Source organism: Ammospiza nelsoni, chromosome 9 (assembly GCF_027579445.1).
Source record: "Ammospiza nelsoni isolate bAmmNel1 chromosome 9, bAmmNel1.pri, whole genome shotgun sequence".
Taxonomy (NCBI): domain Eukaryota; kingdom Metazoa; phylum Chordata; class Aves; order Passeriformes; family Passerellidae; genus Ammospiza; species Ammospiza nelsoni.
This window is the reverse complement of record NC_080641.1, coordinates 20,756,627-20,784,176: the sequence shown is the minus strand read 5'-3', so window position 1 is coordinate 20,784,176 and position 27,550 is coordinate 20,756,627. Positions and strand designations below refer to the sequence as shown.

At 38.3% G+C, this 27,550-nt stretch overlaps 1 protein-coding gene across 1 annotated transcript; it reads left to right on the top strand.

Annotated features, from left to right (window-relative positions):
- Positions 1-23,042, top strand: ZNF326 (zinc finger protein 326). The gene is made up of 13 exons (XM_059478568.1): positions 1-101; positions 599-673; positions 6,474-6,600; positions 8,647-9,052; positions 11,674-11,872; positions 13,578-13,612; positions 14,485-14,572; positions 16,807-16,921; positions 17,921-18,068; positions 18,391-18,490; positions 19,672-19,802; positions 20,701-20,796; positions 22,233-23,042. Exons 1-13 carry the CDS (start codon positions 86-88, stop codon positions 22,392-22,394), a joined length of 1,698 nt encoding a protein of 565 aa, XP_059334551.1. The 5' UTR covers positions 1-85; the 3' UTR covers positions 22,395-23,042.
- Positions 23,043-27,550: the final 4,508 nt, after the last annotated feature.

Sequence of the window (27,550 nt, the reverse complement as noted above, 5' to 3'; positions counted from 1 at the left end):
CCTCGCCTCGTTGTGGTGGAGGGCGCCATTGGGAGCCGCCGGAGCCGCCGCCACCTTCCCGCCAGCAGCGCCCGCCGCCGCCGCCATGGACTACGGGGAAGGTGAGGGCGCTCCCCCGCTGCACGGACAGGGCCCGGCCGCCGCCGCCGCCGCCGCCGCGGGGCCCGGCCGTAACTCAAAATGGCAGCGGCCGCTTTGTTACGCGCAGGACGGAGCCCCCCTCACCCACGTCCTCGTCCTCCTCCCCCGCCGCCACTGCCGGCCTGGGGGAGCTGCGGCGGCGGCCGGCGGCGGGAGGGCAGCGCGGGAGGAGGGCCCTCCCCGGGGGCGGCGCGGGCGGGCGGGCAGCGCGGGCGGGGGCGGCGCTCCGCGGGCAGCTCGGCGCCCTGGGGGCGCGGGGCGAGCGGGGGGCGAGGGGGCGGCGGCGGGCGGGGGGCGTGGGCAGAGCCGGGGGGAGCTCGGGCGAGCTCTTGAGGGGGTCGTGTCAGGAGCCTGGAGATCCGACAGGAGAGAGAGCCGCCTCTTGGTGCGGCTCCCTGTCTCTCCCCTCCAGCTCTTGCTAAGCACTAAGTCATTCTCACTGACCCATCCTCTCCAGCTGAAGACAGAGATTGGAGATTCCCAGATACCCCCATGCATTGTGGTGTGAACATGCCCAGTGGGTCAGTCTCAGGTATGAGCTATAAATACGTCTAACCTGTAAAAAGCGTTGGGGCTGAACAATCAGTGTTAACAAAAACAAAAAAGGAAACGGGTTTTTTAAAGTGCGTGACATGGTTAAAGTGCTCATGTTGTTTTCTGGAGGAGTTGTAACTGTCTGGGAGTGAGACTTGATTTTCATCTTGGGCATGTCAACATGAACTGCACGTTCCAAATGAAAAATTGTGAGATAAAGGAGTGGGGATGGGGGGGTGGGGTAGAAATGCAGACTTTTTAAGATGATGCTTTTTGTAATATAAACTACTATATTCTTACAGAGTACTATTTTTGTTGAAAAGAAAGGATATTTTCCTTTTTTATATAAACTAGAATCTGTAAGTGCTTGGGTTTAATTTGCTTTTTGCCCCCATAAAGTTTACTTTAACTAACAGTTTGGAAAGGAGTATAGAAAAAGCACGTAAAGCCAAGACCAAAAGCTACCTCTTTTTATTTTTTTGCACTGTTAAAAATACTATGTAAAAAAAAAGGAGTGCACATAGTTTGATAGGATGATTAAAGGTATGATTTCAGAAAAGACTCAAGAAATGTTTTGACATCTCTTGCCAGCATGCAAGCAAGTGTTAAAAGGATCTTAATATAAAGCTTTACTGATACTGTATCCAAGCTGCGTTTACAGATCCTGTCAAGTAAGTGCTTGCTGTTGCTTCTCTTGACACTCCTGCTGGCTGTTATTTCCGTATAACATGTTGAATTACACATGCGTCTTTGATTGCAATATAATAATTTTGTTACACATTTCTCGAGTCTTAGCTTTTTTCTCCCCAATTATACTATTTTGTGTTTATCTTTTTGCGTAGTAAAATTAATAAGTAGTGAATAAATAAATATATTGCCCCGTGTTTTCATCTTCTGTATTGAGTACTAATTAAATATGCCCTTGATTTTTAGAACGAAAGGTTATTCTTAAGTGCTAGTTTAAGTATCTTATTGGAATATTCACTGTAACTACCAGAACTTGCTTTTCTGAGATCTGTTTATACAAATATTGAAGTTAATCCAGGCTCATTGTAGGGGAACTAACTAATCAAATGTGTATTGTACAATTAGAGTGTTCCTTTCATGTACCTCTGTAATAATAGTTTTCATTGTGTTAATTAAGCATTGTGTTATTTGTAATTATCACAAAAAGTTTAATTATGATGTATGCAGCTTGAAACTTTTACCATGACTGTTTATACACTGTATGTACATGAGCAAGGCATGCATAAAAATTGCTTTACCCAGGTTCTACACAGGGGACTGAAGGCTGTTTTGTGGGGCTCAGAAGTCAGGCAGCACAGGGTGGATGTTGGGAATTCTCATCTTTGCCTAGATTTCATTTGGGCTCTTGGCAAGGTTCTTCCTGTTGGAAACGTTCAGCCAGTGGGAAGCACTTTCAGTTGTATGTCTCATGACTCCTGTAATTGCACCATTGTCCCTTCCTGATGGCTCAGTTTGAGCCCAGAGTTGACAGGTCCTTTGGAATAAATTTTTAGTGTTGTTAGCACAAATATCAGTAAATATTCATGTTAATATTTTAGTTACTGCAGCTGTTGTCCTTTTAGTCTGGAAGGGGGAATGGCCTAATGACAAAGTTGTGATACAAACAACCTACACATGGTGTTATGAAAATGTAATGTGCCTGGAAAAATTACTGCTTCCTATTGCACAACAGACCCTTAAGCTTCTGGTTGTCAACATTTAGCTTTTTTAGTTTATCATTTATTTTGCAAGGTCTTTCTCATTTTCTTAGCCTTTTCATCTGCTTCACGTGGAGCACACTGTTTAAAATGATTCCTTGTCTTTATGCTGTGAATATGATTTCAATGTTCTCTGCTCTAAAGCTTTTTCTTTTAAATTGAGTTCTTCGTACCAAGAGGTTCTGAGTCTTACCTACTGTTTGTTTACTTTGTAATTCTTTTCCTTTGGAAAATTTGATTTTTCTTTACTGGCTATTGAGATTTATTTTGCAGCTATTTTAAAAGCTCTCTCCACCAAATATGGCTTCTTTTTTTTTTCTTAATTAATCTGAAGAAATACATATCCGTTAACATTTTAATTTTTAAATTAAACTTGTGTTTTAGTATACCATTCTTTTATAAATTTAGAGTTAATACATTATTTTCACCTTTGACATAGCTCTTCTCCCCTCTTTTCAATACAAGTTCAATACAATCTAGAAGTTTAAAACCAGATAGTTCTTTGCAAGTTCTTCTATTTCCCTACTTAGGTTCAATGGCTCATTGATCCACAGGGTATTTATGCAAGAAGCTGCAGATACCAAAACCTGATTTATTCTGGTAATAAATTCTTTGTTTCAGATGCTTTGATAAAACCTTCGTCTCTGAGGCTCACTCTCTGTTTTTGAGCTTTAAGAGCAAATATGGACAACTGGTTTTTAATTTCTTTTTAATTCTGTGGTTTTCATAGATACACAGATAAAATATTTCTTCAAAGGTTTCTTTGATAAGCAGTTACTATTTAAACTTAAATGAACTACTACTCTTTTGAAATTTTGGTTTGAGACACTAGGATGCAATTCCTGGTGTTTTTTCGCTAGTGCTTAAATACATGTTCTCTCAGCATGTGAAACAATTTCACATTTAGTCTGCACAGGCATGCAGCTTCTCTATATCTCTACTGGTGGTGACAGTGATTATCATCAGTTACTACACTAAGGTCCTTTCTGTTTTCATTTATCTGAATGAATATTTACTGTTGTCTTGTATGTTTCCCCCTTTTAGGATAAAGCCTGTCTGAAGAACATACTTTGAGAGGGAAGTTTAATACCTGGAGAAATACTGTACTTGTTAAGTTGAATGCAGTTTCTTTGTCATGCTCTGGGCATGAAGTATAAAATGTAGGAATCTTTGGTGAAGTTTGCAGCTGGTGACTGAAGCAGGAGGGCAGTGGTTGGAATGATAGATTAGCTGATCAGCAGTGTGGAACAGTTAATGATATGGTTGGAAGGAGATTATAAGATCACCTTCAGTAGATCAGGTCAAAAGTGTCTATCCTACCTCACCGATGTCCTGTATGTCACTCTCTGTTTGGAGGCAGGGAACAAATTGTACAAGTACTCCTTTGGTATATTTATACGCCTTCCCTGGTTTGCAGCTTGAGGACTTTCCCAGGCATAGTCTGTGTTTGACATGCTGTGAATTTCTTGTCAGTTGATTTATCCAATTTCTGTCTTAAATCTCTGTTAATCATTAGTAACTTACTACTTGTAACTCGGTTCTGGGACTTGTATGTCTGTTTTGTGAAAAGTGACTTGGATCCTTCTTTAGATCGTTACTTGTAAATTTCGTTTGCTCCCTCCAGTTTCTTGTAGTAAATCATTCAAGTGATGAAATCATCATCCCTCTTCGTGTCTTTGTACCTTTTGTATCCTGTGTTAACCATTTTCAAATGTGAGTCTGTTATAATGTAGGTAAATGCAGGGCAGTGAGTCTGGAAAGGGATGAATGAATTGTTCACTGTCAGGGAGGAGATGGTGGTGGTGTCCTGAAGGCAGGGGTTTGAGGTTTTGAGGATTTAGGGACTGGTATAGCTCTACAGTAAGACTGCTGATGTTATATAACATGAATTGATTAAGGAGTGTTAAACAAGTGTGGATGTCAGAAGTTATCCTGTGATTGTAAATTGTATTTTAGTGCTTGCTTTCATGCTAAAAATTTTAGACTAGAATACGTATTTAAAAATGATGCTTTTTAAACCATTTTTGGGAAGAGTTCTTTGCATATGAAAGTTTGTGTGTTTTTCCAATACTGAACTGCTGGCATATGCATAACATTGGTCCCTACTTCCTGTGCTATAGTAGAATTGCATTGCAGTGGCAGAGATCTTGATAGAGTGTTGTGTTCTTCCTTGTTGGATGACTTGATTCAGTTCTCAACTCTTAAACCTCACTGGTTTTTGTGCCATCTTAGGGCCTATGGATAATAGGGAGCCAGTGAAACTAAGGTAAATTATTGGGTGCTTTCAGGTCAGGTATATCAGTTTTCAGAATGTCAGTGTCTTCTGATTGATTTGACGTCCTGTATTAAAAAAACTTAACAACCTGGATCTGAGATTAAATTATCCCATGGTCAATTTTAATTTCTGTGCAACTGAGTTTATTTTCTTGACTATCTTCTCTTCTTGCTGTTCTGCATCTTTATGCATACAGTCTTGAGGATAATGTATTGGATTAGGTGGCAGATGATTCAGAAGCACCAGAGAGGAGCATTAGATGTTTTTATTAGAAGCCTCATCAGTTTCTTTTTGCAGTAACTCTTTGCAATTTAAGTTGATGATGGGTGGTGCTACATTATTAGTATTTTGGAATGGTTTTTTTATGCTTTGGTTTTTGAATCTTTCCTGTATGTTCAGAATATGAAAAGATAGTGTGACTTCTATGTTAGAAGTTTTTTTTTCTTTTCCCAGAAGTATCATCTTTAATTTTTGTAGAAAGTACCTGTGATCATTAGAATAAAAATCAGCAGTAGGTCTTTGTGTGTTGGAGTCTCTGTTCAGGCATGCTAAGAATATCTGTGTAAAAGTGATACAGTCATCTTAATATAATTTGCAGAATTTTCATTGTTGACAGATACAAGAAAGTAAATGACAGTGACTTGGTGCTAACAAGAACTAGGTACAAATGGGATATAATTTATATATATATTTTCAGCACTACAGTTATTTTCATGAGATGAATGCACAGAGAGTTACTGTATTTCTTTAAATAGGACAACTTCTTATGACTTCAGGGGAGCTAATTGTCCTGGAAAAGTCAGTGGTTTATATGTGGAGATACTGAAATGTATAAAATACTCTCTCTTGTCAGATTAAACAGCTACTTAGTTTTATTTTTATCCTTTCTTTGTTCATTGTGTATTCCTTCTCTGTGTTACTTTTCCTGTGAATCTTGACTTGCCAGGTTTTCTTGGTATTACCCAAACCTTGGTGTTGGTTGGTGTTGGGAAGTAGTTTTGGTCTCCAGAATGCCACTGAGGTGCAGATTGTGTACATTATAGGAAGACAGTGGATCATAGTTGTTATACAGATCTGCAGCATTGTTTTAGTGCTTTGAATTTGAGTGATTATTTGCCCAGAATTTTTACACAGACCTTCCAGTGCTGAGGAGGAAGTTGGTTCTTTTGCCAGATTTCATTGCAGGATACCGAGATGAAGATGTCATGAAGTGACATCAGTTTGTGAAATGCCAGCACCTTAGCACAGTTAGTGGGCTGCAGCTCAGTGCTGATTTGGGTTGATTTTTGTTTGGCTAGATGTCAGGAAGTTCTTTTGTTTGACTCTAGCCTATATACAGAGCCTGCACTGCAGCATGACAGCTTGTAACCTTGACCCAGAGTCTCTCAGTGAGAGTGAAGGTTTCTTGGAGCATTGGATAGAGAGAGCCTCTGAGCTCTTTGTATTATGAGAGGGTTGGAAGTGGTCATAATTCTCTGCAACTTCAGACATATTGTACATCAGCTGTCTTCATTTAATTTGCTTAATTTATGATGATTCCAGCTGATGGAACAATAATCCTGAGTTACTTACTATTGGAAAAAATAAGGAGCTTATTCCAGTCAAGAGGTGCTCAGATGATGACAAAGACGTGGCTTCTCTAATCACAGTGTCAAAATTGGTTTGCAACTGTCAATTCTGTATTTTGTTTGTAAGCACCGTGGCAATGATTAAACCTCTTACTTAAGAATTTAAGCTAGATTACTTAATAAGAATTCTCACTTGCTTTCTTTATAAACATTTTTCTGCTCTTTTTTTAGACATGGACCGGGATTATGGGCATGGAGGCTATGGTGGCCCACGATCCATGGACTCTTACCTTAACCAATCCTATGGGATGGAGAGTCATGGAGGTGGAGGCGGAGGAGGTGGTGGTGGTGGTAACAGGTAAAATAATCCTTCAGTTGTCCCAAGAATCGATCCAATACAATTTAAGTTTAAATCATTCTTCTAACTTAAGTGTTCCTGAGGCATGTTGTTATGATTTTGTATGAACCCTTTCATTCTAAGTCTTCATGTTTGATAAATACTGGCAAATACTAAACTGTAAGTGCTAGATCTTGTAATAATCAGCATTTTTTTGGAAAAGTTTGACAGTGGAACAGTGCGTCTGAAAGAAAATAGCCAAAGTTTTGTTTTTCAGTATTGTCTAGCAATTTGCAGCTGATTGGCCTGACACACCATTTCTGACATTGCAGACTAGACCTAATTGGTTTAGTGTCTTAGACTGAATCTATCAACATTCCATTTTCAAGGAACATTTAGGATATGTGTTCTTTGGTTTAAATGTGCAGTGCTCAAGTGGTCTTGGTATTGAATCTGAAAGTCATGTCCAGATTATTTCATTGGAAGGTACTGATTACACTTGAAACTGTGTGCATGTTCTGTGCTGCTTTGTAAGATGTAATAGTCTAAAACTAAAAATTCTCATGCAGTGGTCTGAAAGTTGTGTATTTAATGCTAGGGTACTATTTGCTCTTTCAGATGAAAACAATAGGGAGCAGCTGATTTGATTTAGGTCTTCAAATTGCATTCAAGAAGCATGCTTTTCAGAGTAGTGATTCTATCTTGGAGGAGATAAAATGCGAAGAAAACTTAGATAATCTGATGGTTTTCTTGTGTGCATCCTTGAATTTTTGTCTGGCTGTTGCCAGATTATTGTGTGGTTCCTGTCTGTAGTCACTGTGGTGCCACTGGGGAAGGACACTACTAAAGAGGGAGGCTGGAGAAGTGTTGTGTCTTGCTGCTCGGTTCTGTTAAGCATTTTAGTGAAGTATGACTTGTTTAATAATGACTGTTAATACTGATTTACAAGTCTGAGCAGAGATTGAGGAATGAGCCGTACCTACCATACAGTAATCTGCATATGATGGAGGTTGAATGACTTCTTGGACACAAAAATGTCGCTTGCTATGTAACCTGATGTTATGCATGGACTTTTTCTAGTGTCATTTTCTGTGTATCTCTGAGTCTTCTGAGATGAACAGATTTTAAAATGAAGGCATTCAGTTTGCTGTAGATACAGTTAGTAAGTTGAGTCTCTTTTAGGTTGTATTGTATCAGTTAGGGGATTGTCTTTCCCACCTGCTCAGTCACCCTGTTATAACCCTGCAGGGACACTAACGTGTTTCCCTTCCAAGCAGTTACAGATACTGATTTCTAGCCTGACACTGCCCATGTCCCAGGCAAAGCAAACTCTTGATAAATAGCTGAAGATTGTAGCTCCTTGTTGCTTTACTCTGACATTCCAAGGACTCTTTGTGTGTCCGCTGTGCATGCGTTGGGGAGACTTTCAGAATCTTGAGTTGCTAGACCTAATGGTCTGCAAGTGAAAGCTGGATACACTGAAGACCATGAACTTCTTTGAGTGTGAGACTGAATTTTACAGGGAAAAAATTTCAGAAAGAAAAGATGTGAACAGAAGAGCATATGTATTTTTCCTTTAAAATGAGAACTGTGGGATACTTGGAACTCACAACTGTACCACTAAAAAAGCCAAAACATTTTTTTTTTTCTTTGTTCAGAACTAAGCTGCCTCTTAACTGCTGTTTAACTGTTAGACTGTGAGGGTATGATTTTGAAGAAAGGGGAGTTTGACTAGGCTTTGAATGTCTGCAGGTGATTATTTTTGTGAGACTAGGGCTGGGCTCCAATAATGTTTTAGTAAATAAATGTTGCTGAAAATTTAAGTAAACAAAGTTCAGGTATACTGAACTTTAGAATTGTTTGTAGCAAAATGGCTCAGATAGCTTTCTGTCTGGTCATAGTGTGAATTGCCCAGCCCTAATCAAGATTAATCAATAACACAACTGTACAGATCAGTATAGTAATAAATTGATTTTAGTTGATAAATGTCAACTGCTAACTTGTCTTTTGAAATGTATAACATTAGTAAGCTTACTTTTTTTTCTCCTCACTGTGCAACTTTTCCAGGTTTGGACCTTATGAGTCTTACGACTCCGGGTCTTCTCTGGGTGGGCGAGATCTGTACAGATCTGGCTATGGTTATAATGAACCCGAACAAAGCCGCTTCGGAGGTAGTTATGGTGGTCGATTTGACAACTCCTACCGGAATAGCCTTGACTCTTTCGGAGGTAGAAACCAGGGCGGGTCTAGCTGGGAAGCACCTTACTCCCGTTCAAAATTGAGGCCTGGGTTTATGGAGGACAGAGGAAGAGAGAGTTACTCTTCCTACAGCAGTTTTTCTTCACCCCATATGAAGCCTGCACCTGTAGGCTCTCGGGGGAGAGGAACGCCTGCTTATCCTGAAAGTGGATTTGGAAGCAGAAACTATGATGCTTTTGGAGGACCATCAACAGGCAGAGGCCGAGGCCGAGGAGTAAGTACAGAATCTTTTCAGATTCTTTTCACTAGACACTCTTTTAAACCCTTTCAAGACCACTGCTTTAAAATGAATGCACTGTTCAGTACAGTGTGGGGGTTTTGTCCAAGCAAACGATCATGGTTGACAATGTTGTTTATCCCTTTGAAGCTGTCTTCAAGTAGAACCCAGTCCCTCTTTCTGCTGAAAGTATTGAGTAATAGACTAGTTGATAAGGTTTGTTAAATCTCTCCTTTTGTTTGAAAGGTGAAGATAAAAGTAGTAGGTTTGGTCTAAAAGGGATTAAAAGGACTTTCATTTTTCCTTGTAAACACTAGCATCTCTGCTGCTGGTGGGGAAATTTTTGAATATTGTGAAAGTTGAATTCAAAGTCTTTTGAAGTTTTGAGTAGGTTAAAGGTGCAATGTATAAGCAAAAAATAAAACCCAGGTTGTGAACGCTAGAGCAGTTTTTGGTTCATGTAAAGGAAAAAGTTGAGCTAATTCTTTAATATGTTGAGTATGGTTTATCAAACATCAAGTCTTCTTTTAAACTTAATTCTTACTCTGACTTGTTTACTGAAAGGGTGACGGGGAGGAAATGGCAAAGGTGAGTGGTTAGCAGTTACAGTGATTTTTTCTCAGAATTAAAGCATGGTTAAAGGGGCATCATCAACTTGAAATCAGGTCCTTTCACAGAACTGAAATAATTTCTACACAGTGTGCTTAGTCCTCTTACTTGTATTCGTTTTGAAGACTTAAGTTCTAAGTGCCTCTCAGCGGATTCCTTTCCAGTATGGGATGTAAAACGTGTATGTCCTAGAAACAGCATGATTAATTGTATGCAAAAGAGTGATCAGTTTGAGGAAGTAATGCTTAATGTTAAGTGACCTAGGGGAAAGAATTAAAAAACCCCCAAACCGGACAGAAATACTAACTTTGAGTTGATGGTGTCCCTTTGTCTTGGTTTTATAATCCCAATTTCAATTTTTTTCTTAAGCACAAAATATTCAGTGAACACCTTCCTGCCTGTGCCTCTAGGTGTAACTTATCTTTTAAAATTCCTGAGCGTGCTGTGTTTCTTTGGGAAGTGATTCTTTAAGTTTAAATTATACAGCTTGAAGTGTAGAGGACAATTATTTTTTTACTGGGTTTTTTATATGCTTAACATGCGTGGTGGTTTTGTTCCAGAAAGTCTACTTTGCAGCATTCTTGAGTATTGTAGTTGCCATATTCAACTTTTAGCTCAGATTTGCACATGGCTGTTAGCTAGCATGTAGCATGTATGAGAAAAAGATTCTCATCTTCATTTCTCTGCTTGTGAAGCTGAAAATGTTACATTCTTAAGCCTTTATGCTATTCTTTCAGAAATCCTTTAGATCTGAAAGCTTTGTGCAGAGTTACAACCGAGTTCTTTTTTCATTTGCTTTGGAAATTTATCCTTTTAGTCTTTTCTGTAATAAAGGAGAATGTAAAGGCTAGACTACTTACCAGATGTAAAATGCATTGCACCTTTAATAGGTAGATTGTCTGTTTCAAAAAACCCGAACTTGAAATTATCCAGTGCGTACTTCATGTCAAATTTGTGTCTGATGTAAATGTACGTGCTAGGCAGTCTACAGCTATCTCAGCTAAATAAATTAACATGGAGATCTTGTGCATGGACTTCTGACTAAGGAAAGTGCCTGTTTTGGTACATTCTGTCTGTCATTTAAAATCTGCTTTAAAAAAATCATGCTTTTCTTAAAGGTTTTGAATTTGTTTTTATGTTCTTTTGACAGTGTAATACTAATTATCTTCTCATGGAAAGAGATATATTTCTGCTTATCCAAGTCACTCATCCAGTCTGTGGGCTCTCTTCTGCCCTTTATTAATCAAGTAATTAAGTTAATATTAAGAAATATGTTTGCACTTTTGAAAATATTACAGCTACTTAAATTCCCCTCTTCAGATTACTCATTTATTCTGTGTCTTCAGAGAGGTAACTTTCATATATACGAGTATCCACAAATGACTGTGTGTAATTTTAGAAATAGTGGAAAGGTTTAGTCTTTCAATGGAATTTTCATTCCTATTGCTGCATTGTTGTTGTATCACTCTCTCCAGGCCCAGCTTAAAAATTCTGCTTTTTATTGAATTGGAAGATACTGGAAAGATAGGTAAAAGAAAGAATGGGTTTCCTTCAATTAATCAGTATTCCACAGTGGGCAACCTTCTTCACTCAGTTTTCAGATCACTACTATATAATTTCGCATAAGATGCAAAGCAAGGCAACTTTTTTGTTAAAGCCATTATTTTTTTAATTTTTTTTTTTTTTTGAGGCAGATGGAATTCATTATCTAGAGAATCTGAAGAGAGGAGCCAAGATGTTAGGCTGAGATATGACAGATATGTTCATTGCCTGGACAATGGTTCTGAATAAGCAGAAACACAGTTTATACATAAGTATTAGTTCTATTGGACAAACACCACAAAGCCATTGCACAAACGAACATCAGACCAGGAACTTAAGTTTCCTCCTACATTTTGCTCTAGAACACAGATTTTAGTTAAGGTCACAGTCATACTGTACCAAGTAGCTGTTTTGTTGACATTGCTTTCATATACTAATACCTTTCTCTTGATTTCACAAATTTTCAGCATATGGGAGACTTTGGCGGAATGCACAGACCTGGAATTGTCGTTGACTATCATAACAAACCCAGTCCTGCAGCAGTTGCTGCAAGAGGAATAAAAAGAAAAATGATACCACAGCCATATAACAAACCTGGTGGGACATTTATCAAGAAACCCAAAATGACAAAGCCTATTTTGAAGCTGAGCCAGAAAAAGTCACCTAGTAAGTAGCAAGTGTCAAAATTTTTAAGTTAAAATTAGTGATTTTTTAATTAATTTGAAATTACTTAGTTTAAATATTCAGGAAGAGGACTGTATGTGCTGTTCTGTAATTCTTTTCTACCTTTCAAGTAGTCCACAGTGGATTTTAGGAATTTACATATCTGACTTTCCTACTGCAAAGATAATTTGCTAAATGATTCTGAATATTTTGATGTGCTCAGATAGGTACCATTGAAGACTATCACATTGAGATTTTATGATGATACTTCCTGGAGGCAAATTTTCACCACTAAAAATAATGTCAGAGCTCAGGTTGTCTGAAGAGACAATGCCTGACAAATATTAAAATGTGCTCTTGCATGAGCCTGGGCCCTGCTATCCGCATTCTTTGGATATAAAAAGCAGCGCATCAGCTGCTGTGCAGTTAAAATAAAGATACAGGGCGTGGGTGAAGAGGAGAGGGAAAAGGAGGGAAACTGCAAAAATGGCAAAAACTGTTACATAATAATTTATGAGAGGCAGAAAGAGATTGCTCCCACTTGTAAATGAAATGCTCTAATGACAAGCAGAACTGTAAATGACATAGATAAACATAATACAAACTGCAAATTGTATTAGTGATGTTTGGTTAATTTAACTTCCATAAAGATATTCTACAACTCTAATATTAAAATTTTATATTGCAGTCAAAGTTGGAGAAAAAAGCCACTAGTGAGGTTTGAATAAAGTACTTGCTTTAAGGGAATGCAATATCGAGTATTATATCTTGGGAACAGTGTGTACAGCAGTCAGATTTTAGTTTTTATGCTTGTGATTTCCTAGTAATTTTGATGTGCAATGTTTTATGTAGTTTGGTTTTAAATGACCCATGAAAATAGTTTAAAGTTGGTGTAGCTCACAGCTTGCAAGGCAAATGCACAGACTTGGCAGAAACTTTGAGGCATAAATTCTGTTTTTGATTTCATTATTCTGGTTACATTATTTTGTATTACATAACTGTTCCCTTAACTGTAATGTCAGGAGTACTGTACCAGTTCCAGGAACTGGCTGTATAGAACACACTCCTCTGCCTTTTGTATAGGGAGCTTTATTGATGGTCTCATCAGCTTTGTTGTTATGAAAAGGGTCTCTAAAATTCAAATTCTTTCAGTACTTTTGTACATTCTCCTTTCTAAGCTACATCCAGGCATAATGCTTCTAATTTATTATTTCGTCCCCTTCGCTGATTTCCCAATCCAATGACCAATACATAATATTTGGGTCACTTTAGGAAATGGGATATATGTAGTACCTGCAAGAATGCAACCTGTCCTGTGGCTCTGAGATTAGGGGGAAGAAAATGTTGGATAGTTTAACACAGTTTCTGAAACTTGAACTGAAAGACCTAAGCAGTATCATGCAGTTGAAAACTAAAACGTGCAGTTGGTATCTATTGTATGAATGAAAATATATCTCAAAATACTGTTATCCTTTCAACCTTGAAATTCTTGTTTTGGAATTAGATACAGGTGATTGCTTCTAAAAGTGTTTAGTTTGTATTTCTAAGGGTAGCTGATTTTACATTATTATTAAACTATGATAAATTGTAAATGTAGACAATCTTCCCTGCATAACAAGCTGATTTTTTTTTTCCTAAATATCTTATTGTCTTAAAATGAATTGTCAGTGACAGCAGTTTTGCATTGTTTCTCATTTTATGTTAATAGACACGAAGACATCTTACCAGGATTCCACTGTAGAGGTAAAGATTCCCAGAACTGGAAAATTTTTTGATTTTTTGATTCTTTGAGAAGTTTGCATAGCATACCTGAAGACACACAATTCTTAAACTAGAGTTACCAAATTGAACATTAAACTAGATAAGTTTTTCTGAACATGATTTTGGGTTTTTTATCTAAAGCTGTCTTATTTTGGTGGCAGCTGATTTTGAGTGAAAGATGTAGCTTGTGCAGATAGCCTGGAAAGTGAATTTTAAGGTGTATTGGTAGACCTTACCTGTTCATGTAATGCACAAGAGCAATATGAACACTTCTCATGTTGCCACAGGTAGACAGCTTGAGCTCATGCAGCTCTGACTGCTTGGGTGGGTGCAAGGGAGATCACTAAACAGAAGTGAGGAGGAATGGCTAAGTCATAAGACACATCAAGGAGAGAGGGTAAATAAAAAAGAATCGGTGTTAAAAGGTATTCTCTGGTAGGGTGGGAAGATTGGTCCCTTCCTTCAGACAGATCAGTTGCAACACTATTTGAGAATGTTAGTAGTAAGCTAAGCATGTGTCTATATATATCCTGGTTTAATATTGCAGGACTGGAGTGGCATTTCCCTTCTTGTTGAGTGAGGGTATTAACACCTTCTCAACTAAGTAAAAGTCTGGATTGGAAGTCAAAATATTTATATAGGAAACTATTTTGATTGTGAAGATAATTTAGTAAGGCATTATGGAGGAATGCAGAGCTAGAAATGTTTGTACATGGATTTCCACAAGATATTCACTTTCTTTTGTTGTCATATTTAAAAAATAGAAAGTAACAGATCATTCGAAATAATGTAAATTACACTGCCTTTCTGGATTTAGAATGGCTTTTTTAATTTATGGATTTGACTTTTATTAGGAAATTGAAGTTGATACAAGTGGTGCAGTTGTTATATATGAAGACTTCACAAGAGATGCTTATGATCTTGGTTATCAGACTTTTGGAGGTAAGTCAGTTTGCTTTGTCAGGTGAGGTATTGTAGGTATTCTGTTTATGAGACTTTGAGAGATTACATTTTGTAAGCCTGTATTTATGACCTCTAGTAGTTATTTGGTAGCATGGCTGCCTGGTTTTTGTTTAAAGAGTTTAAAAATTTAGACTGTGGAAATATGGTTGTTTGTAATACCTATCTATAACTTGTTTGGTTTTTTCATGCTTACTGTGTCTCTGCTCTCTGATCATTTCAATATGTTGCTGTTTGCCCTTTTTTTTATTTTTGTGGAAAAAAAGTGGTTTTCTTTACCCACTACCATTCCATTGCATTGAATGTTGTTCATCCCACTCGTTCCTTACCCATATCCTATTATTTATCCCACTAGCTGATCAACCTCACCCTTAAACCCTAGGTGAGTCACTTTTAATAAAGTGGATTCAGGTATCCTGGAGAGCTGCTCTTAGGAATGCGGGGTCTGTTTCATGTACAGTTTTAATGAAGCAGGTTTATTATTAGTTTACAAAAGTCAGTTTAAGTGTGTATGAACTGTAGTGATTCCAGACACATAGAAAAAGAAATCCTGAAATTACTTTTAGTCCCCCTTTCCTTGTATGCTGCCCTATTGCATATGGCATAGTCTCATTTGAGGGCAAGGAGGGCTGGAAGTTTGCAGCCAAATGAGTGTTTCTTTTCTTGAAGTAATAGTAAATATTTTGAGTTTATTTTTAAACTCTGTGAGTTTCTTTTTGTTTTAAAAGTTTGCATAAGTGCACTGAAGGAAAGAGGGAGTTGTTAGTTTATATATAAATTCAGGTCTCTATTCCCCAGCTTCTCACAGGACAGGCACTTCAGTTTATGAGCTTGAGGGTCAAAGTAGAGGCCATTTCACAGCATAGAATATGATACCAGATGGTTATTACAGCAGTAAAACAAATGGTCCTTTGAATATTTCTAGGGTTAGTGGTAATGCACTAAATGAAATTTAAATCCTGAGATCAGTATGGGAATTTCTTCTATGGGTAGGTAGGTGTTTTTTTGTTTTCAATTTGATTTTTTTTTTTAATAGTCTCATGGACAGGAGTTTTTCTCCTCTCTGGATGACAGTAAATTTTGAAACTCTTTGCTACAAAATGGTAGACCTTGGGATAATCAGGAGCTGTTAGTCTAGAAGATTTTTTTAGTGACACTTCTTGATCCACAGAATGTTTTGCCATCTTGGTGTTTGTGCGTGATGCTGTTGTACCTTCCTTTCTGTTGCTGTTTGGATGGAGGTAGATTTCCTGGAGGTTGACCTCTCTTCAAAGGTTGATCTGTAAAAGAAAACGAAGTGGTCCTCTTCTTTTTGGTCTAAAACTACCCACTGGATAATATTGTAATTGTTTCTCTTTGTCCAAAGACTACTAAAGCAGACATAGGAAAGACAAACATAAGGGCACTTATGCAAAAAGTTCATGTCCTTGGAAGTCTTAAATGTTGTAGAACTAAATTCTATTCATTTACTCATTGACACTTTCACTTACATGCTAGGTAGTAATTTAATCAAGTTCTTCCCTGAAGGTCTGCTTGGGTACTTTGTGTGGTAAATCTTTCTGTCCTTGTCTCTCCCTCCTTCCTGCCTCCATTAACTGGTTTATTTCTTTGGCTGAAAATCTTCGGAATATTTTTCTGTGAAACCAAGTGAAGTCTAGTGGGTAAAAATAATAAAGTTGTTGAATAATAAATTCTTGAATATTGGGTACCATATCTTGAAGCAACACTGTCTTGTCTCATTTATGAGAATATTTGCTTTCACTTTTGAGAACTGCCTTCTCAGTAGAAGAGACAGCCTTTAGATAGTTTCCTTTTTTGTAAGGGGACTGTAGCAGTGGTGCTCTAAAAGCATGGGAGAGTTTTAAACAATGTGTTTTTCTCTGTGTGTTTCCAGTTACCTTTTTCTGGTCACATACTTGAAGAGGCCTTTAATAGCTAGGCACAACAGGGACGGAGTTGCTTTAACTCAGAATTTCTTATATGATTGTAAACTAGAGTGTAAAACCTTAGCTGCAAAGTTGAAAGCAAGTGCTTAAATTGGTTGTCTCTAGAGGAGGACAATGAAGCAAAATTTTCAGAACATTTAAGAAAGCCATCAAACTATGTTGTTACAGGGTCTTTCTCTGCATTTTGAAGTGTTTGTGGAGGAGATAGGTACTTCTGCTGTTGTTTGTTTGATGTGAATTTGGTTTTTAATCCTTCAATTGTATGTTAAGATGGCAAAGGAGAAGTTAAAAGTGAGGAAGAAGAGAAGCGGCGGATTGAGGCCAGAAGAGAGAAGCAAAGGCGCAGAAGAGAAAAAAACAGTGAAAAATATGGTGATGGATACAGGTTTGTGCTCTAACTTCTGTGATGTGTACAGTGTTTTTCTTGCCCTTAATGCCTCTCTAAGAACATGATTTTTTTCCTTTGGACTGATATTAGGAAAATAAAATGCAAGAAAGAAATGATGGAAAAAACCCACCTCCTTCCACCCGCCGCTCCTCAGCAAAAGCAAAAAGCTAACCCAAATAAAGAAAAAACCTCAAGCCAAAACCTGGCACACAAATTCAGTGGTGTAGCCTGGGTGTTTCAGTTGACCACTGTTGTATCAGAAAATCCACAATTTACTAACCCCTTTTCCCCCACAAGTGCACTCTTCAGAAGCAGATTAGAATGGTACTGCTTTTGAAGTATATGTTCATGTTGACTTAAAAAGCTGTTAGAAATTGGTTTTATTTCTGTTTTATATATATGTGTGTGTGTGTATCTGTGGTCAACTGTTTTATAGCAAAAATAAGTGCATAGGTTTGTAACTTTCTTAGTCTTGCCCAGTGGCTGCACCGTACAAAACTGTTCAATGTCAGTGCAGTATATGATCCTAGCTAGTGATTAGTGACTGTTCCTCATTGTACTGAGGAGTTTATATTTAAAGATTATATAGTTTATTGTATGGAAAATGAGCTTTAAATGAATTCTTCTAATTACAATTAGGAATTCATGGCCTGGCTGGACTATGATTCTGTGCCTACGAGGTGACAGGAAGTAGAGAACTTCAATAGATGAACTCGCAGAATAATGGGGCTTTTAAATGCCTGGCTTCTGATTTCAACAGTTTTTGTCTCCTGAATAGATAATTTGTTACTCTGACACTGGCCTAATTTATATTTGATTCATGTAGCACTTACCCTTTGTAATAGAAAAACTCTAGGTTGTTTTTTTTCTTCATTTTTTTTTTTCACTTAGGCTGCTTCAAAGAATGCTTTTCCTGTTCTCTTTCTGATTGGGTTTGTCAAGTGTCATTGTTTTGAGGAGTTTTAACAGTAATATTTAATATATTTCTCTTGATAGAATGGCATTTACTTGCTCATTTTGCAAGTTTCGAACGTTTGAAGAAAAAGAAATTGAGTCACATCTGGAGAGTGCAGCTCACCAGGAGACATTGGATCATATCCAGAAGCAAACAAAATTTGACAAAGTAGTGATGGAATTTCTTCATGTAAGACAGCTAGTTTTGATCTGTATAATACTTCTACGTAAGAATATAGTTACAATTTACCATTTATTTTCAAAATACACTTTACTTACCATTAATCATTTTGTAGATGACTTTAGGTGCAGCACATACTACCGCAAGTTGAAGCAAATGAAGCAATTTCAAAGTCTCTAAAGTACCGTTACTTTTACTGTTGAAAGTAGTTCCTTAAGAAGTAATAGCAATTATTTACTCTTTGTTGTAAAGAATTTTCAAAATCTGGGTTAATATTGGAATGTAAACAATTGTACATCACAGGTATTTACAATTTTTTTTCCCTTTGTAGGAGTGTATGGTGAATAAATTCAAGAAGACAGCAATGCGTAAGCAACAGACAAGTAACCAAACAGAGAATTCCCAAGCTGCTGAAAAAGATATAATGGAAGGTGAGTAATTTGGAGCTCTCCTGGTCTGTTTCTCCTTTCATTCTTCTTTAAATTTGATAAAATGCATCAAACCAGTTGGTTTTCACGTCTTTTCTGTACCTGGTTGAGATTCCTTGCTTCATTTCTGATCCCATGTGGAAAGTAAGCCCAGCAGTAGATGGCGGTCCTTGTGTGTTGGGTATCCAGGTAGCCTTATCAGAAGGTGAGAACATCCTGCTGGGTACCTGACAAAAAATTCTGTGGGCTCTGCCACGGTCTCATTCAGTATAACGCATGAGGAGTGACAGCAGGTGGATGCAGTAGATATAGAGAGAGTATAATAAAGCAATAAGGTGACAGTGGTCAAATATAAGGACTTGGAAAAGTGCAAGTAGGAGAGTTGCTGTGGTTTGGAGGGACAGTGCCAAAAGGGAGGAGTTGGAGCATTTTTTGGTTACCCAAGATATCTGGAATTTTTTTCCCCTTGACTGTCCTACAGGCATTTTTCTGGAGCAGTTAATGTGTCCCTGCCTTACTGTGCCATATCCTCCCCTTCTTTGCTTGAGGGATTTCAGAATATTGGCTAAAACCAAATGAGACATCTTTATTTTAGGCAATAACTATTGCAGTATTACCTAATTTGAACTTAAATACTAAAAACTACTTAAAAATGGATATAGTTAACATCTTAACAATCCCACAAATTCTTTTGTACTTCCCTTAAGTACTGGAGGGCCTTTTTTCTTTGTGATGAGAATGTTCTATTACCAAGCTAATACTTAAAATTACAAGAGGAGTTGGATTCAATGTGCCTCTTCCTGATGGTGAGGGAGGGCAAAGAAGTAAATTAGATTTTATAAGGGGTAGAGTAAGTGCAGTTACTTCAGTCAAGCTTTGTTTGCTGTATCAAAATGTGTATTTTTAAGGATATTGACTACTGTTGATTAAAAAATCAATGCTGTTTTTGTACTTTGCCTGGGTCTCATGTGTAGTCTGTGAAGAGGTGGAATGTTGAAGTGAAAAACTTCCTCTTCCAATGTTGCCCACAGAGAGCCTAATTTAGGTGAATATTCCTCAGTGGTTTAGTTTGACATGTTTAACTGAGAGCTCTTAATTTTGGGGTAAAAACCAATCAGGTTACTTTTCCAGTTGCCTAAAGTAACATATTTTGTGTTACTGATTTGTTGCATCTTCTTTGGCAGGGGTTACAGCTGATGACCATATGATGAAAGTTGAGACTGTCCACTGCAGTGCTTGCAGTGTCTATGTTCCTGCATTGCACAGTTCTGTTCAGCAACACTTAAAATCTCCTGATCACACAAAAGGAAAACAGGTAAGATATTTTATATTATTAAAAAAATGATGAAAAGTGTTACAGCTCTTGGTGTAAGTAATTTCTAAGTTCTTGTTGATGTGGCTTGTTCTCTAGAAAGCTGTAATGTCCTTACTGCATTTTGTAAGTTTAACACCTCAGGAAGTAGCCAGCACTTAAGCACCCCAGCTAATGAAATACTGGTGTGCTTAATAGCTGCCAGTAGAAAATCATGGGAAAGTTACTAGAAATCACTTCTTCATTTGATGAGGATGTGCTTTATAGAGTTTAATTATTGGAAACATTTTGTTATTCAGATTGAAAAGCAAAACACATGAGTTTCCAGCAAGATAGACATACTGTCTCTTTTCTTGGCCATTGTCTTTTGAATTTGAAGGCAACTTAGAGCAGTTTAGAATTAGCAGTTGTGTTGTATTTGTCCCTGTTTAAATTTATAGTGATAAACTTTATAGGGCTGGTAGAAGAGTTGAAAGAGTAGCATGAGCATGATAGTAAGCAAGATTGCCAAAGTTACGGGTTTTTTTCATATGAGCTTTTGTGATTGTGGGATGTTGTGGAATGTTCTGAATTGGAAGGGACCATGAGAATGAGCAGGATCACCTTCAACAATATGTTAGACTGTGATAGAGAAGCCTGGATGTTGTCTGTAGATGAGAACAGATAACAGGTGGTAGTCCCTTACATAAGCAAGATCCATCTTTTGATCAAGTTAAAGTAACAAGATGTAAACACAACTAAACCTAATTGGTTAGTTACTTTGGGCTTATGTACTAAGAACTAGCAGTTCACACTGTAGTATGTTCATTATTTTATGTACAGAAACTGACCATGAATTCAAATTCCTGTGGCAGTTGTTATAGGAATGTGATAATTATTCACTGTTAAATTTGTTTCCTAGGCCTACAGAGAACAAATAAAAAGGGAGAGTGTTCTTACTGCCACCAGCATCTTGAATAATCCTATTGTCAAGGCACGATATGAGCTGTATGTGAAGGTATGATGCAAATGAAAAGAAAATAATTGCTGTTTTCTCCATGTTGATAGAGTTTAATCTCAGTCCTCTGTTTCTTAGATAGCTCACAGATTTAATGTATTTTCAATGTATTTTGCCAGATAAATTATTTTGCAGCAAAAATAACCACCTCCAGATTCACCAACTTTTGGTTGTCATTTAAAACTTGTATCTAGGCAATTTTTAATTGGATTCTCTAATAAAAAAAAAAAAACTTCAGGCAAACATCAGCAGTGTCTTTATATGTAATGTTAACTGCAGAGCACAAAACACAATCTACTTCCATCTTCACATTTGGAAGCAAAAGCTCCAGCATGTTGGTTTGTACTGAAATACAGTGTGCACACTACTCAGCTACTTTTTATTCTTCAAAATGTTTAGGGTTCATGACAAAAACAAAAGCTTGCAACAGTAGTTGATGAGATGAGAGAATTTAAAAGGCATGGAAGCCTATGTTGTAGATACGTGGCCTGAGAAACAGGTGAATTCATTTTAGCAAAATGGAGAGAGTTTTTTTCTGCTGGGTCACTTACTTTGCTAAGTGACTCTGTAATACTGTTGTTAGCTATTTCTGGATTACCTTTAATTGGTTTATGATTCTGCCTGTACCATAGCAATAAGACTCCTTCAGACAAAGCAATACTGTCTTTTGGAGATATGGCAAGGTATGAGCCAGTGCCCAAGTTAATTGTGATTTAAAATGTCAAATTAGTTGTGTCCTGAAAAATTATGTATGGATGGGTGTGTGAATCAGTTTCAGACAACTGTTGTGGATCTGTTAAGGAAAGGTTGCAGATGGCCAGATAGCAGAGCCTGGAATATCTGCTGGTGTTTCCAGCCACCTCTTCCCAGTTCCTTTTGCCTGGTGTGCCTTGTCCAATACAGCCCCCTAGCGAGAGACTGGCAAAAGGGAGAATGGAAATTTGCCATTCATCAGTTCAAAAATTGAGGAGAGAAAAATTTGCAAGATTGTCTTCACAAGGAGACCATGATGTTTTCACAATGCCTAGCACTGGTGATTTCTGTAGTGGACTGAACTTAATACACTTTCACCAGGACCCGCTCAAGGAGATGTGTCTGGCTCCTGGTTGTGCAAATATTTCATCCTTATTCAAATTTAGAATTAACTGAAACTGAAGTAGTTCAGTTAGCATACTTGACTTTTTCACAGTGCCATTTCCACTTTCATTGAAAGAGTTTCTTGGGATCCCAGTTTCCCATGTGCATAAAGATGTGATGTTGCTAGTTTTAAATCCAATGTGTTTTGATTTTCTTGCTAAAACCCCACAACTATTAAAAAACTGTATAAAGTAATATAGCATTTCTTAGTGGCTGCCCCTTTCATTCACTGAAATGATGAGTATGATCTTATATTTGAAATAAATATCAAAATGTTTGTTTGTAATCTTCTCCTTCAGGGTGAAAATCCTTTTGAAATTAATGATCAGGCTCAGGAGCAGCAAACGGAAGAAGAAGAAAAAGCTGATGAGCCAGCTGAGGGTGAGGAAGAGGAGGAAGAAGAGGAGGAAGAAACTGAAGAACAAACTGACTTCACTTTAGACCACACTGAAGATAACTAAGTGCAAGAAAATGAAAATAAATTAGTGGGGGCAAACCAGCTTTTTATTTCTGCTCTAAAGTGGCTCAGACTTTTTAATAGTCTCAAATGGATCTGAAGGTTCCCCACAATATGCATGCATTCCATTCCATGGAGAACTTGTTTATATAATTCCTCTGTGTTTCTGATTTTGTTAAAATGAAATTAAGACTATTTTAGTTGAGCTTTTTATAGAAAACTGACTGTTAAAGCTGATCAAAACATTGTGTTGTATATTTTTTTAAGCATCCTATTTTTTGGTGTGTGTACTGAAAGCTGGATATGATAACTTCTGGTCTAATCAGTTGAAAAGGAGGATGGGTCTGTGGGGTAAAGATTTTTAAGGTTTTATGGTGTAAGCTTATAAATATTTACCTCATAGTACAAGATGAGTAACTTCAAAAATTGTGCTGTTGAGTGTGGCTGTTTGGAGGACTGCATTGCACTCTGTATAATAGAGTATGTGTTTATAATATGCCTTGTAGCTTTTTGTGATAAGATGTACCAGTTTGTAGCAATAAAATACATAAGAGGTATTACTGTTTTAAATGTCTGTAGTTTAAGTATTTCAAAAATTTCCCCATGCTGACTACTAAACTGGTTTCAAATTAAATCTTGATTGATATTATAATTGAAGTTTGTAGTTGCATCTTAAGTGACTCATTTATTGCTGAGTTTTTATATATTCAGAGTCCACCTGCCAGGACAGGTAAGTACTTGGGCCCTCATAGTGTGCCTGGGGAAAGTGTGCTCTCTGTGTGTTTACATGTGGTGTACTCTTCTCTATCTTAGGAATTAACAGCATGAGCTGTATAACTTTTTAGGGTCTTGAGTGGAATCAGTAGAGGAGGCTTGGTGCCTCTTATCTGAGTAGTCAAATGGTATGGAATGTTTCAGGTGGTGATTCACATTATACAGGAGTGGCAGAGTTTTTACTTGCATGATGATACTAATGCTATTTTTATTTCTGCTGGAAACATCCTGAGGCATTTTTAGTCTTTCATAGGACTGAATGGTATTTTTGGTTTATAGTTGTGCTGAAGAGTACATACAACTTGTCTCACATTCTATCTACCTCAATCTTTTTGCTCTGAGAAGTGTTGACAAATGCTACGTGTAGTTTTGTGGTTTTGTTTCCTTTAGGGTTGAACTTGCAAGATAGCCAGTAGAGTAGTAAGAAATATGGGCACTAATCCTTGCAGTTTGCTCACAGGGCATAGTTACCATATTTGCAAGCTCTTATGTGCATTGCAGCCAAAATGCACTAGAGTTTTTACCTACAATTATTTTTTGCTGCACAGTATAACTCTAGGATAATTAGTATCGTACTTGTGTAATACTTGGTTTGATTTCATGCTGTGTGAAGGATTGAAATCTTGAAACAAGCCTGTAGATTCTCTTGCTTTGGCTTTTCCTGTTTTTGTTACAGTTAAGAATGTGGGAGATATGGAGACTTACCATCTTCGTTGCTGTTTACCCTGGATATCTTCCTTGTGGACTCCAGAACATGTATTCCAAACTGTTGCTGTGTCTGTACAGTGAAATCAGTTTTCAGCTTGCTGAATAGAAGCTTTACATTTTCTTCTTGTTGTCTATCAGACTTTTACAAAAAAAATGAAGCTTTTCTTTAAATGTATTTTTCAGCTTCTAGAATGTCTTCTGCTCTTTTGAAGTAGCCCCAGAATAGAGGATCCAGAGCTTTTCTTCAGTTGGTTATCCTACTAACTGAAATCCTCACCCACTCAGATATAAGATTGTAGGGAGAAACTTTATTGTAAGGAATGCCCCTAGCAAGCAGGGAGTTGGATCTCTCCTACCCTTGCTAAATCCCACATCCTCTTGAGTCAAAAGCCTGCAGTGAAGTCCCTCAAATGATGTGAGAGGATTAGCATGTTACATTGAATTTAGCAGTGAAGTCTGTTCTGACCTAAATGTAAAAATGAGTAATATAGCATCTGTTTAATTTCTTAAAAGTTAATTTCTAAAATTGTGTCATGTTTTTAGGCTTACAATAGTGTATTTCTCTTTCAAGTCAAGTCCTGCATCTCAATTCAAACAGATTTGTCTGGTTTAAAGTAAAGTTAGCTGATGAATAATAAGCCTTTTGGTATAAATAAAAAGGTGTATAAACTGAAGTCCAACATCTAATACAAAAGAGCTTCTGATCTTACTCTGCAAATCTAAGCTTTCCTCATCCCATTCTTTGTTACTTCAAAGCTGATGCCAACAGGGAAAGGAGTAAATATCCAGAGGGTAAATTTGAGCATCAGAATCTGCTGAGACAAAAACAAAAGAGAAGACTTCTTAAGACCCCACAACCCCTTACTATACTCTGATTCTGATTTAAAATAAAGTCCTTTCTGTATGCAGAAGTGTGATTGAGGGGTTTTTGTGGTGGTGGTTTTTTTTTTCCCCCATGATTTGAGGATTACCAAGTGTTACAGGAGAACAAGGAATAAGTAACCTGCTTGCCTTTCTGGTCCCCTGCAGGTGAAACATTTGGGTATTTGCAACAAACATGCCTGTTCTTTTTATGAAGACTTATGATCTTCATTCCTGTCTACCCTGGACATCTTCCTTGTGGACTCTAGGACATGTGTTCCAAACTGTTGCTGTGTTTGTAGAGTTCTTTATGTACCCAAAGCTGTGAAGGTAAGTCAGCAATATTGAGAGTTTTTGTGGGTCATCAAAAAAGCTAGGGATGGGTAACATGGTGGCAGGAGCAATGCATGTACTGTGAATAAGCATAACCTACTGTTGTGTAATAACTGAATATTTGTCAAAGATTTTGAAGAGCAGAACAGCTGTGTGGGCTTGGGAGAAGGGCCACAAGTGTTAACACGGCCCATTTAAAAAAGAACACCTTTTATGGTATAATCCTTTTCAATCTTCTCACTTCAGATAGGTGATAAGAAAGGTGTCCTTCATCACCAGCTAATAACATGATTGTCCATATCCTTTTGTTTTCTTTTGTTGTCAGTAAGGCTGCTTCATCATTAACCATCAGTTAAAGTTCCTCCAAATCTACCTGTAAATCAATCTTTTTTTCACGCTGAAACACTTTGGAGCCTGTTTGAATGTCTTAGAACACAGCTAAGATAATTAGCTGCTGCACATGTGGGAGGACAGTTAATAGTTGCCTTACCATGGGAGTTGGGGTCAAGCAGTGCTGGATGTCCTGCTCCTTAGAGCTTCTTATCTGGGCCTGCTCTCCATATGTATCATGGCACACTAGAGTCATTGGGATGGAGTGATGTCTGTGGCCTGTCCCTCTTCTTGCCTTACAAACATCTGTGTGTCTGGGTTTTTTATTTCTGGTCACAGTTTGTATTTCTCCCTGACTTTATAACAAACTGTGTGTAGCATTTGGAGTCAGGCCAGGTTGCAGGCCAGTGTTGTAGTGTTTCCTAAGACACAATTTGCAGGATCTCTCTGGTATTCCAGTTCTGAATCTGACTGACTGAACACCCTCTTGGTAAAACATAAGTGCTGTGTGAAATGGGTGTATTCAAAGGATGATGGCTTCCTACTTTTGTGTCCAGTCCCTGAACACTGCATTATAAATGTCTTCCAGTGAAGGGTTTATTTCTGCAATTGAATTTTGCACCTTTTGAAGTATGAAGATTTCTATATATTTCTGTATAAATGCTTCTATCAATACATTTAGCAACAAAAGGAAGGATAAGGAGACTCTCCATCTTCTATTGAATGTAGGAGGAAACAATGACAAGTGATGGGGAAAAGGCTGAGGTACTTAATGCCTTCTTCACCTCAGTCTAATATAAAAGCATATATATATATATTCTTGTCTGGATAGCCAGCCTCCTGAGCTGGAAGGCAGGGACAGGCAGCAGGAAGAAGCCCCCATAATCCAAAGGTAAATGGTGAGTAAAGGATCAGCAAGAGCTACCAAAGGCTACTGAGGGAGGTGGCAGAAATGCTCATCCCTACTTTCCATTGCTGACCTGCAGTCCTGGCTGACAGGGAGGCCTAGATTGTTGGAATTTTGGTGTCACATTTGCCATCTACAAGAACGGTGAAGGGAGGATCTGAGGACCTACAGGTGTGACAGAATGACCTCAGTGCTGGGGAAGGTCATGGGGCAGATCTTGAGTGCAATCACACAGGGGATCTGCACCAGCCAGCAGGGGTTTAGGAAATGCAGGTCCTACTTGACCAACCTGGTGTCTTATAACACAGTGACCTGCTTAATGAATGGGGGAAAGACTGGATGTTACCTGTCTAAACTTCAGTAAGGCCTTTGATGCTGTCTCCCACAACATTTTCCTTGAGAGGGCTGGAGGGTTGGGCCCAGAAAGTGGTGGTGAATGGAGTTAAGTCCAGTTGGTATCTGGTTACAAGTGGTGTTCCCCAGTATTGGAGGCCAGGGTGTACTGGGACCAGTTCTGTTTAATATCATTTTCAATGATCTGGATGGGGGGATTGAGTATACCATCATTTTGCAGGCTTTCTGCCCAAATTGAGCAGGGGTCTTTCTCCTGGAGGGTAGGAAGGCTCTGCAGAGGAATCTCAGCAGGCTGGTGTGCTGAGGCCAGTGGTATGAGGTTCAACAACACAAAGTCCCAGATCCTGCCCTCAGGTCACAATGACCTCACGCCCTACCATAGGTTTGGGGAAGGTGAGTGGAAGAAAAGGAAAAGGAGTTGGGGGTGCTGGTTGACAGTGGCTGAACACGAGCCAGCAGTGCCCAGGTGCCCAAGAAGGTCAGTGGCACCAGTGGCACCCTGGCCTGCATCAGCAATGTTGTGGCCAGCAGGAGCAGGGCAGTTGTTGTCTCCCTGTACTTAGCATTGGTGAAGTTGCACCTTGAATACTGTGTCCAGTTCTGGGCCCCTCACTATAAAAAGGACATTGAGGTGCTGCAGCATGTCCAGAGAAGGGCAACAGAGCTGGGGAAGCATCTGGAGCACAAGTCCTACGAGCTGCAGAGGGAACTGGGGATGTCTGGGGTAAAGGAGGCTCAAGGGGAACTGTGTCGCTATCAAAAACTTCCTGAAGGGGGGGTAGTGAGGCAGGGGCCAGTCTCTTCTCCCAGGTCACAGGCAGTAGGACAAGCAAGAGGAGAGGGCCTCAAATTGCATCAGGGAAAGTTTAGATTGGATATTAGGGAAAATTTTG

Coding starts and splice junctions, on each gene's coding strand:
- ZNF326 (XM_059478568.1), top strand. Junction 14,573..16,806: donor TGGTTATCAGACTTTTGGAG/GTAAGTCAGTTT, acceptor TTGTATGTTAAG/ATGGCAAAGGAGAAGTTAAA. Junction 18,491..19,671: donor TGAAAAAGATATAATGGAAG/GTGAGTAATTTG, acceptor CTTCTTTGGCAG/GGGTTACAGCTGATGACCAT.